The following is a 13583-nucleotide window of genomic DNA, read 5'->3' on the forward strand; positions in this document are numbered from 1 at the left end:
GACCTAGGCCCGGGACCGATTTACTTTTTAATTTTGATGTCCCCAGAGGCCAAAAACACCATCCGTTCGTATAGATTTAAATAATATATATTTGTCTGTAAAGGCGATAACTGGAGTAACTTTTGTCCTATTTTGAAGAAATTCTGTTTTAAGGTGAGGGGTGGGATAAACTTGAATGAGTTCGCGAACCAGCATGAACAGACCTTGGGAACGGTGTTTTATGTGCTAAAAAAGGGGGTTTGTCATTTTTTACCCATAAAACTGGAAAATTCCCAATTTCTCTCTAGACAATTTTAATGAGCTTAAAAACAAATAATTTAATATATTTAAGTGTTTTTGTACTGTTATTAGTTATGGAGAAAATTAAAAAAAGAGTAACTAAAAATTGCCATGTTATTCTTATAGAAAATGTTGTTATGTGTTGGAATTTGCTTGTGTATGGATATATTAAACTTGGACGATTTGTTTTATACTAAGCTAATAATACAGTATTTTACTAAAAACACATTTTATTAGCCCCCTTAAAGCATCAAACCTTGGTACTCGTTAAACATAATGTTATTTAATTAGATATAAAAAAGTGACTAAACATTGAAGTAAAATGGCAGTCCGAGAGGCTAGCATCCCAACACAAATCACGTCATTTTTCGGCTCGAGGTGGGACGCTAGCCTCTCGGACGCCAGCATCCCGGACGCCAGCGTCCTAGTATAATCCTAGCCTTAATCATTAGGTACATCAATAGATCATTTGGGCTAAAACAAAATCAATATAGAACTTTTGACCTTTATTTCAGCTGTGGTATTTACTTTTTTACTATCATCAAGGGAGTAACTGTCTACATTAATGTTGTATTTGATAACATACAATAGAAAACTTTAAATAATAATCTCTCATATACCGGTAACCTATTGGCAGGTTGCTCATGATTTTGGAGCATTGACATTCGTGGACGAGGTCCACGCTGTGGGTCTCTACGGATACAAAGGGGCCGGAGTCGGAGAAAGGGACGGACTTCTGGATCAGATGGATATCATTTCTGGAACTTTAGGTTGGTAGACTTCCAGACATGTGGCATATTTGTAAATCTTGTTTGAGATGAGAATGCGACTAGTTTCTTTGACTTTTTTATATGTTCAATTTTGTGCAATGTACTCATTAAGTCTGCTAATCCAAACTATTCTGGACCAAACTGTGTTCGGATCACTTGATTGTTCAGATTAGCCTAAATGTTTTAAATATATTAGAACCTGGATTAACCGGGGTGATTGGGAGGAGGAAGACCACAAATAATTAAAACCACAGTAATCGGACATTTTGTTTTTTTACATCATCAAAACAAAAAAGTACTGCGCAATCATTAATATTCCATAATCATGATATTTGAAGTCACTGACTTTGGTTAAGATATATATACAAACTGTAATGTTTTAAATTACATTTAACTCAAACTTAACAAGAAATTAGACAAATACTGTACAGAAATGAATCATATATAGAACAAACTAGCCATTGTAACCTCCTGCTGGTGATAGTTCATCGGAACGTGCTGTTTCAGAACAGAGGCGTGTCAATAACAATAATAGTCAAGTAGCATTGATTTTCCCAAGATCATAACAACACTCGTAAAAAGAAGATAGAGATCAAAACAACACAACACTGTGTAATTCTTTCTCTTGGTTTCTCTCTTCTTTTTTTAGTCTCTCTTCTTCCACGCATTCAACAAGTTGCTATAGTTAGGCCGTCTGCACACTGATGCGACAAAACGTCTTTCGACAAAACGTTTTGTCGGAAGGGAGTGGCCTACCATGCAGTTAAATGGAGGCATCGCACACTGATGCGACAGAAGCTTCAGACGCGTTGTTTTGTCTGAAGACGTTTTTGGGTGTTTTTGTGATCGCCTCCAATATTTCGTCTGAAGCCAAAACGCGATCAGACAAACAGTTCTGCGCATGCACGGAGGGCGGATACAGTACAACTTATCTATATATTGTAATAATTTTTCTTACAGTTAGTAGTAGTTTCTTTTCGATTCACGCAGAAAATAATAAAACAATATTTTAATTTCAAATACTTCAAATTATCTATATATTGTAATAATTTTTCTTACAGTTAGTAGTTGTTCATTTTCGATTTATGCAGAAAATAATATAAATGTTATTTCAATTTTAAATATTTCAGCTTATTCCATATTTTGTAATAATTTTCTTTACAGTTAGTAGTCGTTCATTTTATATTTATGTAGAAAATACAGAATATTTATGCTACCTTCCTTCGTTTAGTTCTGCAAGTTGTATAAAGTTCCACAACATAATTGCTACGTCCACTTCCTCATCCATTTTATTAACACCACACAATCTCTGGCTTTTCAGAACACTGGTCTATGGGTGACAGAATTTAGTTTTCCCTCCTGTTTTTGTCTTTTGTCTGAGACCACCGCACACCAATGCGACATTTTTGTTTTCCGACAAGACGTCTTCCGACAAAACGTTTTGTAAATCTGATCAGTGTGCGGCCGGCCTTACTTATCACCCAATCACAGCTACAAAAGTTTCCCTGGTTTTTAAACACTCAATCACAAGCTACTAAGCTTGTCATCATCAGTCCCAAGCTAATTAAATTTAGCATGACAGCACACAAAAGACAGATCTGCAGGAGCAGACGATTTTCAGTGCAAGCTTTGATGTCATCTTTGAGCTATTGGTCAATATTTCTTTTTTCTGCTTTCGTTTTATTTTTGCCAAATGAACTGTGATGTCCCAAAAACAATGATGTGGGAGCCTGTACGTCAATAATGGGCTAGAGCAGTTAAATATTTAATGCATCTCAACACATTAAAAAGTAGATTAATAATTAACTTACAGTTTTTTTATTTTATTTAATATTCTAAAATATATTTTTACATTATTATAAATTATTAGCAACAAATTTCTGGAACTTTTTCAGATCATGGGGACATTTGGATTACTCATGTTTGGAGTGTTCGAACTAGTAGGACTAGTAAAATTTAGTCTATTCTATATCAATGGAGAAGGAAACCACCTCGTTTCCAGTGTAAAATGTTACAGTTGGCTTATTTCTCAATTTAAAATAAAGGACTTAATTTTCATTATCTGATTCACTATGGGGAAATCTATTTTAAATCTTTTAATTCTAGGCATTTAAAGGCTTAGCATCACCTCTTAGGACTATAGACTATAGGACCATGTCTTGGACTTTATTAATTCTGCTCAAGTTTCTTCATTACTTTCTGATTTTTTTTTATTTTGAGATTGACTGTATAAAATTATCTGGTGTTGGAAAATGTTAAAAGAAAATAATGTGTACATAAATAAGGTTTGACATCGTTGATAATTTCATAGATAGCAAAAAATTTAATTTAGGATATTTTTTAAGTGAATATCTAAACTTGATGGTAAGAAACCTTAAAAAAATACATGAAGTATTTGCAGAATATGCTAATTGAGCTATGTTCCTAGGGAAGGCGATAGGAAACGTTGGAGGGTACATCGCTGGCACTAGCAAACTGGTTGACATGGTGCGCAGTTACGCTGCTGGGTTCATCTTTACCACCTCACTACCCCCCACGGTGGTGTCTGGAGCAAGGGCGGCCATCTCCGTCTTGAGTGGACCCGAGGGTCGTAGTCTGCGGCTGAAACATCAGGAGAATGTGGCATATATGAAGACTAAACTGCTGGAGCACGGCTTCCCTGTGGAGCCTTCCCCATCTCATATCATTCCTATCAGGGTGGGTCTACAGAATCTGAAAGTTAAATAAGTCTAGAATATCTAATTGAAGTGTCACTCCTATTGCCACTCAACTCTGTTGTTGACATGTCACCTGTTTTACCAGCTGTGCTGTGGAGGAAAATGTATTGTGACAAATGAAGAATCTGAATCTGAATCTCTCGTGGGAGCAAGGTCAAATAAGAAAAACTTTGAGTTTCCAAAAAAAATTACAACATTCAATCTTCAAGCAAAGAAAAGTCATCTCATGAAGCCTCATTATGTACTCCTCAACAATTGGACATCCAAACTAATCCGACATCCCTTTTAACCTTATTTTTGCTGATGGGGAGTGTACATTATCTAACAAATGCTTATATTTTATAGTGGCGTTCGTTTGTTTTTATTCTTATGGTATTTATTTGTATTTGACTACTATACTGCTCTGAACGTGGTTTTTATTGTGTTTTTCCAGCTTCGGCTCAGTTTGTGTACTATTCTTGTAATGTTTAAATATTTTATCACCTGAGTACAGGGTCAGATTCTATATCCTGAAAGGTCTTGAAAACATTGTGAGCTTGAATATCTTAAGGATAACCTATATTTTAAATTGAACAAGGCCCACCTGAGTTACATTAATTTAAATGCTAAAAAAGTTAGGTGATTTCAATAGTCAAAAATCCAACAAAGCACAGAAATGTACTTATTATACCCATTAATTACTACTGTTCACTGTAGGTGTCACTGAATCAGACTGGACACTGTGACTGAAAAGTCACAAGATTCCACATCATGATTTAAAATTTATTGTTCTACCAATATCAATGACTAATTTATTGCCTCTTCGAAATGTGTGTTTCACCATGAAGGGCCACAGATAATTGAAAGTTAGCAGTATAAAAAAACACACATTTGTCTTCCTAGGTTTCTGATGTACACCCCTCAAAGTCAGTTGCTATGATTGGTGTGAAATGGCTGAATTTGAACACAGGAAACCATTTTGCATGTTGAATTATCTTATAGTTGGCAAAATTAAATAGGTTATCTATCCACAAGGTTTGAAATATTGACAATTGAAAGTATGTTCGGTTCCAGATTGGAGACCCAGCTCAATGCACAGCTGTGTCTGATTTGTTGTTGCGCAAGAAGGGACATTACGTACAAGCCATCAACTACCCTACTGTCCGGCTGGGAGAGGAGAAGCTACGTCTCGCCCCGACCCCCCGCCACTCCCAACAGATGATTGACAGTTTTGTGCACGACCTTCTTGAGATCTGGTCCTATCTTAAACTGCCACTCGCTCCGGTATGTTGATGAACTGTTCATTGAAAACTATCCATTTACTATGCATTTGAAATGTTTTGAAAGCGCTTAACTTACTTATTTTAATACTGTATAGAACTACTGGTATTAGAGCATCTGGAAGGTATTCAATCTCAATTTCTTTGAAATTACGAATTAAAATAATCACAATAATTGATTTCAGGAGAACGATAATGAAAATCCTCTTATTGGGTGATTATTTTAAGTTTCAAATACTGAGAGACATCTAAGAGAAAGTAATGGATAAAGTAATACAGTTTTAGATTAAAGGTTAGAGGTTAGGTAAAGACTAAAAGTTTGGATCTTGTACTGTACCGGATCACCCCTTGCTTTGCTTGATATGTTCTACGATCAGGTCACAGAACCACTTAGACGGAAATCCTAAGATAATGGAAGCCAAAAACATCTTTTACTTATTCAAACTACCACAAAATATATGTATTGTTGTATCAATCAAGCTTTGATGCAAGTCAACAAACTTATCTATAAGCTCACAAGCTGGTACATAATATTTACATAATTTTAGGTTTGTTTATATATATATTTGATAATCATAAATGCTTACATAGTTCATTAGTCACAGAGTGAGAAATAATTAAGCACATATTTACAACCATGAACTCTTTAGTCTTCCACACACAAAGGCGTTGAGATCCCCTCAAATCTCAGAAATCCAATTATAGGATGGAGTTTTTACTTGATGGGAGCATCAGTTTTCCCTTCCACTGTGATGATTACTGCGTCAACACTTCAGCATCACAGGGAAGGGGTCCCCCAGAATTAAGGGTGGGAGTAGCAAAGAATGATTTAAACCAGCTTGGTCCGTAATAGGAGCTGGTTGGAGACCTTTATGAACTGTAGGTTACTTGATACTTGATATTTGATACTTGTGTCCTTAATCCTTGACCGACAATGTCGGATAGATTGCGTCAGTGGCATATTAACATACTATTTACACATTAATTAAAAACTAATATTTACAGACTTCTTGCATAAAATACACTTAAAAAAAATTTTTTTTGGTTTTTGGCTGTGGCGGTTGTATTCCTAACCTACTGGAGTGCTGATTTCAACTGACTTTTAGTGGCACCTCCTTCAATTCCTCTAATGAATAGAGGGGTCTATTTACCAGTTGGCCGTGCAGTACTGCCTTGAACTTCGCACTGTCCAGCTCTCTCACTTCTTTTGGCAGCGTATTAAAAATCTTAATAGCTGAGCGAGGGTAGCTCTTGATGGAGTGGCTAAGCCTACACCGCGGCAGATCAAGGTCTTGGGCCTTTCGGGTGTTATGGTTATGTTGGTTTTCCCTCAATTCAAAACGGTGAAGGTTTTCTTTCAGGAGTAGCAGGCTGCTCAGGACATATTGGCTGTGCACTGTTAGTATTCCTAACCTCATGAAGAGAGGCCGGCAGTGTTCATCAATGTCTGAGGATGTTATGATTCTCACAGCCTTCTTCTGTAAGAGGAGAATGTCCTGAGTTTGTGGTGCGTGTCCCCACATTGCTATGCCATAGGTGACATGGCTATGGAAAAGTGCATAATACACATTTAGTAGATAGGTCGTTGAGATGACGTAACGAAGCTTTCTTAAAAGACACAGTACTCTCGAAAGTTTAGTACATACCTTATCTATATTCTATATGTGTATTCCAACTTAGCCTGGGGTCCAGCCAAAACCCAAGAAGTTTCACGGCCTCATCTTTATGCAAATCAAGCTTCAGGGTGCACAGCAGCGATTGTGTTTTGTCTTCGTTCAGCTTGAAACGGTTCATGTTGAACCAGTCTTTGGCCCGTTCCAGTAGATGGTCGGCCTCAGTCCGAACCAGTCCAATATCCTTTCCTTGTGATATGAGGGTGGTGTCATCTGCAAATAACATGGTGGATCCATCAAGCCACAGGTCATTTATCATCAAGGTAAAGAGGATTGGGCCTAGCACCGAGCCCTGAGGTACTCCGTGTGGAACATCTCTAATACAAGAGGAAGCACCATTCAGGGAGACAACCTGCTTGCGGTCGGCCAGGTAGCATGACAAGGTATCAAGGACAGCACCTCCAACTCCATACTTCCTAAGCTTCGCTATGAGCAAATCATGACCCACGACATCGAAGGCCTTGCTTAGATCGCAGAGTCTCAGAAGGACTGACTCGCTTTGCTCAAAGGCTTCGGTGATTTTCTCAACAAGGAACGTCAATGCAGTGGTCGTTGAGCGCCCGCGCCTAAAGCCGTGTTGCGCCTCAGAAAGTAAGTGATTGTTTTCAAGGTAGGCCATCAGTTGGATTTTCATGACGGTCTCAAAGATCTTGGAGAACACTGGTAGTATAGAGATTGGCCTATAGTTAGACATCACTGAAGGATCTCCCTTTTTGAAAATTGGAATGGTTCTTGCTATTTTAAGACAGTTCGGAAAAATACTATTGCTTAGGCATAAATTTATCAGGTAAGTTAGGGGTTTTACTATTTCATTAATCGTACTCTTAAGTATGGAGGTTGACAGGCCATTTATATCTTGGCAAGTTGAATCTTTAAAGCCCTTGACTATACTAGTAATTTGTTTTTCACTCACCTTGCTCCAATGGGTTAGTGTATGGTTTGAGGAAAAATCTTCAAGTTGGTCTATGGGGTCCTGATGCTGTAACAAAGGTAAGGTAGAGATTATGTCATCCGCAACTTCAACAAAAAAATCATTAAATTCGTCAGGTGACACTACAGCAATGGGGCCAGGAGTTTGTTTGCGGTGTTCATTAACAATCCCCCACGCGGCTTTACAGGCATTTGTGGATTCTGAGATCACTTTAACATTGTGAGCCTTCTTTGCATTCCTAACTTCAGAACTATAGTGCTGTTTTATTTTAGTATAGAGTAGGAAGTAGCGATTTTTTTGATTTTCATCATCGGCAAGTTTGTAATGATCATGGACTAGGATCATATGAGAGCGAATTTCTGCAAGTTGAGGGGTATACCATGATTTATTGCTATTTGGGGGCTTAGGCTTATTTGAGGTACTAGATTTAAATTTGCAAACTTTAAGCGGAAAAATCTCATCAAATTTATCATGGTATGCTTTAGAAAAGACGGAAAAAGCAGATTCGGCATGTTGAATATTTTGAATTGGGTCCCAGTTTACTTTCCCTAGCTCTTGACACAAAGAAGGCAGATAGGTCTTATCTACAACTCTCTTTTTAATTAGATAGTTATCACACCATGCAGGTTGGGTCCTTACCTGGTCCGCTACCAATGACATGAGCACAGCTCCATCGTGATCCGCCACCAGTGATTTGACAACCACAGTCCTATGGTCCCAGGAGTTTATGTTGGTCGCTATAGCATCCAGGCATGCACTTCTTCTGGTCGGAGCCCTCGAGGATATGTGGAGATCAAAACTTCTTAGTAAGTTCACAAAGATAGATTCTTCCCTCGAAGGGCGTTCCAGATGTACGTTGAAGTCGCCACACACAATCAGTCTTGAGTTGAGCTTACTAAGGTAGTCGAGACACAAATCAAGCTGTGTAATGAATGTTTCAAAGGGACCATCAGGTGACCTATACACGGACAGCAAGATTGTCGAGATGTCAACTACTTCCACAGCGGTTGCCTCAAAAGCAAGTTCAATGCAAAAAATGTTCAAATCAATATATTTACAATTAAAATTGGATGCTGCATAGATAGCCACACCACCATTTCTATGGTCCTCACGGAAATAGGCACTAACCTGTTGTAGGGAAGCTAAGTTCATACAGTAAGTTGATTCTTCAGCGTTCAACCAATGCTCCGAGATACACAGAATGTCACAGTTGTTTTCCTCCACAAAGAGGGACAAGAGCTCAACTTTAGTTCTAAGACATTGAACGTTCAAAGAAGCTATATTTACAGTAACTGGTTTTATAACAGGCTTATTTACACTAACAGGCTTTTTAGCACCAACTTGCAATGGCCTAGGCCTAGTCGCTGACAGGTTTAGGTTAGGCCTAATTGAGATGTTAGATTGGGGAGTAGGCCTAGATGAGCCTAAAACCACAGTCTTCTCTTCCACTATCTCACCACAGTTCGATAAAAGGTTCTGCCTAAAAAAGACGACTTTTCACTATTTTCACGTCTGGATGGAAGATAGGCTCTTACTAATATTCCAGCAGGCCATAGGTTAGGGTCACGGATTTTGGATTCAAGGTCCGCAGGAACACACACTTTAAATGACTTGTAGTCTTTGAAACGGGTCTTGAGCTCATAACACTCACTGTCGGTTATGCCATTGTCGTTCAGCAGGCAAGAAATTTCTTCGCTTGAAGCGTTGGAACTGACTCTAGAGACAAAGAACAGGGATTTTCTGCGAGCTGCTTTCAGTTTATTTGAGACACCACTTCCAACTATGAACGTCATTGTATTTCGATTTTGACTTGCTAGTGTGAACATCAGTGTTGTTTGACTTGGTTTTAAGGACATCAGAATAGCTTTTCGGGTATTTGGAAATATTCGATGCTTTACTTGTGTTGAGATAAGAGGTACTATTTTCAATTAAAAATTGGGATGGAGAAGATTTAGAAGTTTGAGAATCAGCAGTTTCGTTATAACCGTTTAGTTCACTTTCCTTATGTACCGAAACTAGCGTCAATTCCAGCAGTCCATTTCCATTTCTTGGTTCTTCGTTGTGATTGGTCATCTCTGTAGTTTCAGTTTCATCCACTGCCTTCTGTATTTCATGTGATTTTTCGCCAGCCAATGAGGGTTGGATTATAACAGAGTCATCATTCGATGTCGTCATTGACATAAATACGTCATCACTCATATGTGTGGAGGGGATTGGAGACATGTCAGGTTTTGAAGTTTTGTCCAATGAGGTTATGTTGTTACTAGACGAATTATCTGAGTTTACAATTTGTTTTATTGCTACTTTAGTTTTAATGCTATGATTAATCAGCAAATTTAGTTTTTTTTCGAGTCCTAAGCCAGTCTTTTGAAATGATGTAATTTGGGTTTTAATGTCAAGTAACTCACGAGATAGCTCTGATTCCACGTTGTTTCGGGAGATGTAGTTCCTCAGTTTGACGTCACAGACCGGGCAAAACCACTTCATAAAATCTTCCACTTTTTGTATTTCACCATACTTTTTTACAGTTATGTTCACACATTTAGCGTGGTGCCAGGAATGACACATTCCATTACAGAAAATCGCTCTGTCATTGTCCAAACATCGTTTTTCGCAGACCGGGCACTCAACCACGTCCTTACCGTCCGCCATCGCCACAGCCCCAATCGTTATAGAGATGCACAAACGTTTATGTGTCAGAATAAAGAGATTTTTATTTATTGGAAAACCATAGGAATTTGCAATGATTGAAGATGTAAATGTGCAATGATTGCAGATCCAGAAGTGCAGCACCTGCGCCAAGCTAACTCCCTACGCAGACACTTGTGGTAAAGACGCAGGATTCTCCTGCATCGCACCCAACTGTCCGCAGATGGTAGCCTCCAACTAGCTTCTCAACCTCGGTGTTAGCGCTGGATGTCTACTACTCTACTTTTAGTTCAACTACAATGATAGTACAGTATTATGTTTTTTTTTCCCTCCAGCATCCAATATTACAAATCATAGCTCAATAAGGTCAATTTGGGGAGCAAGCTAGTAGTGGCACAGTGTGGAACTTCGGTCCCTGAGTTCCTGGGCTCAAATCCTGTTAATCACCAATCTTATCTAAGTGATAATGCCACAACCTCTGGCGTAGCCTGAAGTAATGGGGAAAAAGAGCCTGGGCTAGAGCCTAGTGCCTGTGTGTGTGATGGTAGGGAAAAAATAAGGCCAAATTGGTCAGCGGAAATATCCTGAAAACTTTGTATTTTAAATCTATAAAAACTACAAATTGTACATGTACAAAATGTGATCTAAAATATATCCTTTTAGTGGGGATGAACAACAACACCCACTATTTACAATAAACCCACAGGCAATAGGGCGGTCACAGTTTGGACATTGATTTGATTTCATACAATAAAACCAATTGGTTTGTCTTGGACAATGTATTCCAAAAAATCGTCAGAGGCAAAGGGCTCCAAAGTTGAAGCAACCCCTCTCGCCATTCCAATTAGAGAGAGGGGTTGTCCGCGTGACGACATTTCTCCGAACCTGTTGAAAACGGAATGTCTTGCCTTTGAAAGTTCTTTTGCAATCCCGTCTTGAATAGTTAATATTCTATAAGATTCAACAATATCGTTTGAGAAGATCTGGAGAAAACAAATATTGTGTGACAGTTTTTAGACCTTGTATATTAAATAATTTAATTATAGTTAGTTCAGTAATACTTCTAATACCGTTGGGAAATAATAAAAAAAATGCATGAGATTGTTTTTAAGTAGACATCCAGTTCTTAGTTACTACTTCTATAGCTTGGTGGAAATAATATTTGGGTGTTGTTGGCATTAGTGTATTATAACAGCTGATTCTTCTGAAATGAAACCCCAAATCTGGGGAATTGGTTTTTCCTTTCTGAGGGTTCTACATTTTATTCTTATTATATGGTAAATTCTGATTATTTAAAAATCAATTTCCAATCATTTTAGATAAACTTTTGTCCAAATCGGTGTGAAGTTGGGCACCAGTGTCGTGTACCTTTTATCCTTGGTTATCCTTTGATATAATCTAAAGTTACCAAGTTTATCCTGTTTTACCTTTAATCTATATTGTATTTTATTAATTAAACATGTATATTTTGGATTATTCTTTATATATTTTTGATATTTGTTAAATAATACTATTTTGCTTGGTTTCCAATATATTTTTGTACTTCGATGGATCTGTAGGTTAATTGATGTAATAGCCTATTCATTGTATTAGGCTTGATGTCTTTGATTTTCAGTCAGAATAAATGTCTTTTAAAATATGATTTTATGATTTTGTCGATAAATTATCTTTGGGAAAAATAAATATTTAAACATAGTACACATAAATGTCTACAGCTGCCTGTTGACTACTGATAATAGCCCATAATGTATGGGTGACTGTAGGAAAAAGATTTTCTTTACAATATTTATTTTCCAGACAAAGCAAGTTTGTGATTGTATCTAAAACAGTCTATTAAAGTATTTGTGATGAAATGTACTTCTGAACTCTTTTAAGATTCCCTAAAAATGTTTTAAATATGTCAACTGTGCGTAACACTGCCTAATTTGAGTTTTGTCTCAGTTCATATACCTGATTCTTGTAAGCATTATTAATATTTAAATATGTGTAATGCATTTTGATTCATACTCTGAGATAATTTTATGTTCAATTGAACTTTTAGCAACAGTTTATCTGTATATTTGCCTTACTTTTGGCCTTGTTTTATAACAATACACAATCTCACTTGTACAATTATTAGTAATCAAAACATTTAAAACTGTTATTTAAAAATTAAACCTATATGTAATGATGTTGAATGTTACTCTATATAATGGTTTTGAGATCAGAAAACTGTTATCAAATGTCAAAATATATCATTCTAGTTGCTGTGATATGGAATTTTTTCATTCCTTATCCTTAAACTTTAACTGCAGTCCAATGTAAGGGTTTGGTTAGTACTGAAATTGACTATACACCTTTACTCTCTTTCATTAATCAAAAGTTGTACAACAGCTGACTTTGGTTATATGAACTCAGTCTTAGCAGTGTCAGCTATGTCGTCCAACTATGAATGAGCCAGTGAGCCTGATGTGGGTGTGAGACTGGAAGTGTGATGGTTTTACTACCAACCACACATACGTCAACATTTTACTTTGTCTATTCAACAGGCGACTAGTCTCGGCTCTCATTGTAGTTTTCAAATTCTCTGTAGGGGGCAGCACTTGTCAGAACACCTGTTAATTACCCTTACACTACGCTATATTGCACTGCTAACGTCCCGCTATCTGGTTAACCAAGAAATGCATTACATTCAATCTAGTAGAGGTGTCTAATGTGGTTGTAATATATACTTCATGGCTACTATCCCTTGTTAAACAAAAATACTCTATATCCCTTAAATTTTGCTTCTAAGTGTTATTTTTTGGTTGTATAAAAAAGCTAGGCTAATTTTAAGACCCAAGGCAGTAGGTACACAACACTTTCATCGACACAAAGCAATAGTTATAAAAAAAAATGTTTGACAAATATTTTAAAATGTTTATTTGTTTTATTATAGCACAATAATTATTGTTTGTGGGCAAAGATAATAAGAGGGAAGTAGAAAATTTCCCCTAGTTCTTGATGTGTTTTTGTTATGCCACCATAATTTCTAGAAACTATTATAATAACTATGGTATGGCAAGTTTGGCATAACCACCTTGACCTTGGGTGGGATTAATATTGTGATTCTTCCACAGGAAATTATTAAAAGATTGCTAATCAAGAATACAATACAGTTATTAGTATTTTTACCATCTGTGAACACGATAACTTGAGTAATTTTTGTCTGATTTTTATGAAATTGAGTTTGAAGGTGTAAGGCGGGACATACTTAAATAAGTTCACGAACCAGAATGATCGGACCATGGGAACGGGGTTTAATAGGGTAAAAAATGGTTTATGTC

The 13583-nt window shown here is 37.1% G+C and overlaps 1 protein-coding gene across 3 annotated transcripts in view; it reads left to right on the plus strand.

The window, feature by feature from the left end:
- The window catches only part of LOC128984463 (5-aminolevulinate synthase, erythroid-specific, mitochondrial-like), a 34156-nt gene extending 21626 nt beyond the window's left edge, over window positions 1-12530 (plus strand). For all 3 annotated transcript variants that reach the window (XM_054403795.1, XM_054403788.1, XM_054403804.1), the window contains 4 exons: window positions 917-1049; window positions 3478-3746; window positions 4820-5029; window positions 10406-12530. In XM_054403795.1, the coding sequence (XP_054259770.1) occupies window positions 917-1049; window positions 3478-3746; window positions 4820-5029; window positions 10406-10519 (726 nt within the window). In that variant the 3' untranslated portion in view covers window positions 10520-12530. The remainder of the gene's footprint in view (window positions 1-916; window positions 1050-3477; window positions 3747-4819; window positions 5030-10405) is intronic.
- Window positions 12531-13583: the final 1053 nt, after the last annotated feature.

The sequence above is a fragment of the Macrosteles quadrilineatus genome, unplaced genomic scaffold (genome assembly GCF_028750875.1).
Source record: "Macrosteles quadrilineatus isolate MER2022 unplaced genomic scaffold, UCM_ALF_1.0 Scaffold_1__1_contigs__length_201487025, whole genome shotgun sequence".
NCBI lineage: Eukaryota > Metazoa > Arthropoda > Insecta > Hemiptera > Cicadellidae > Macrosteles > Macrosteles quadrilineatus.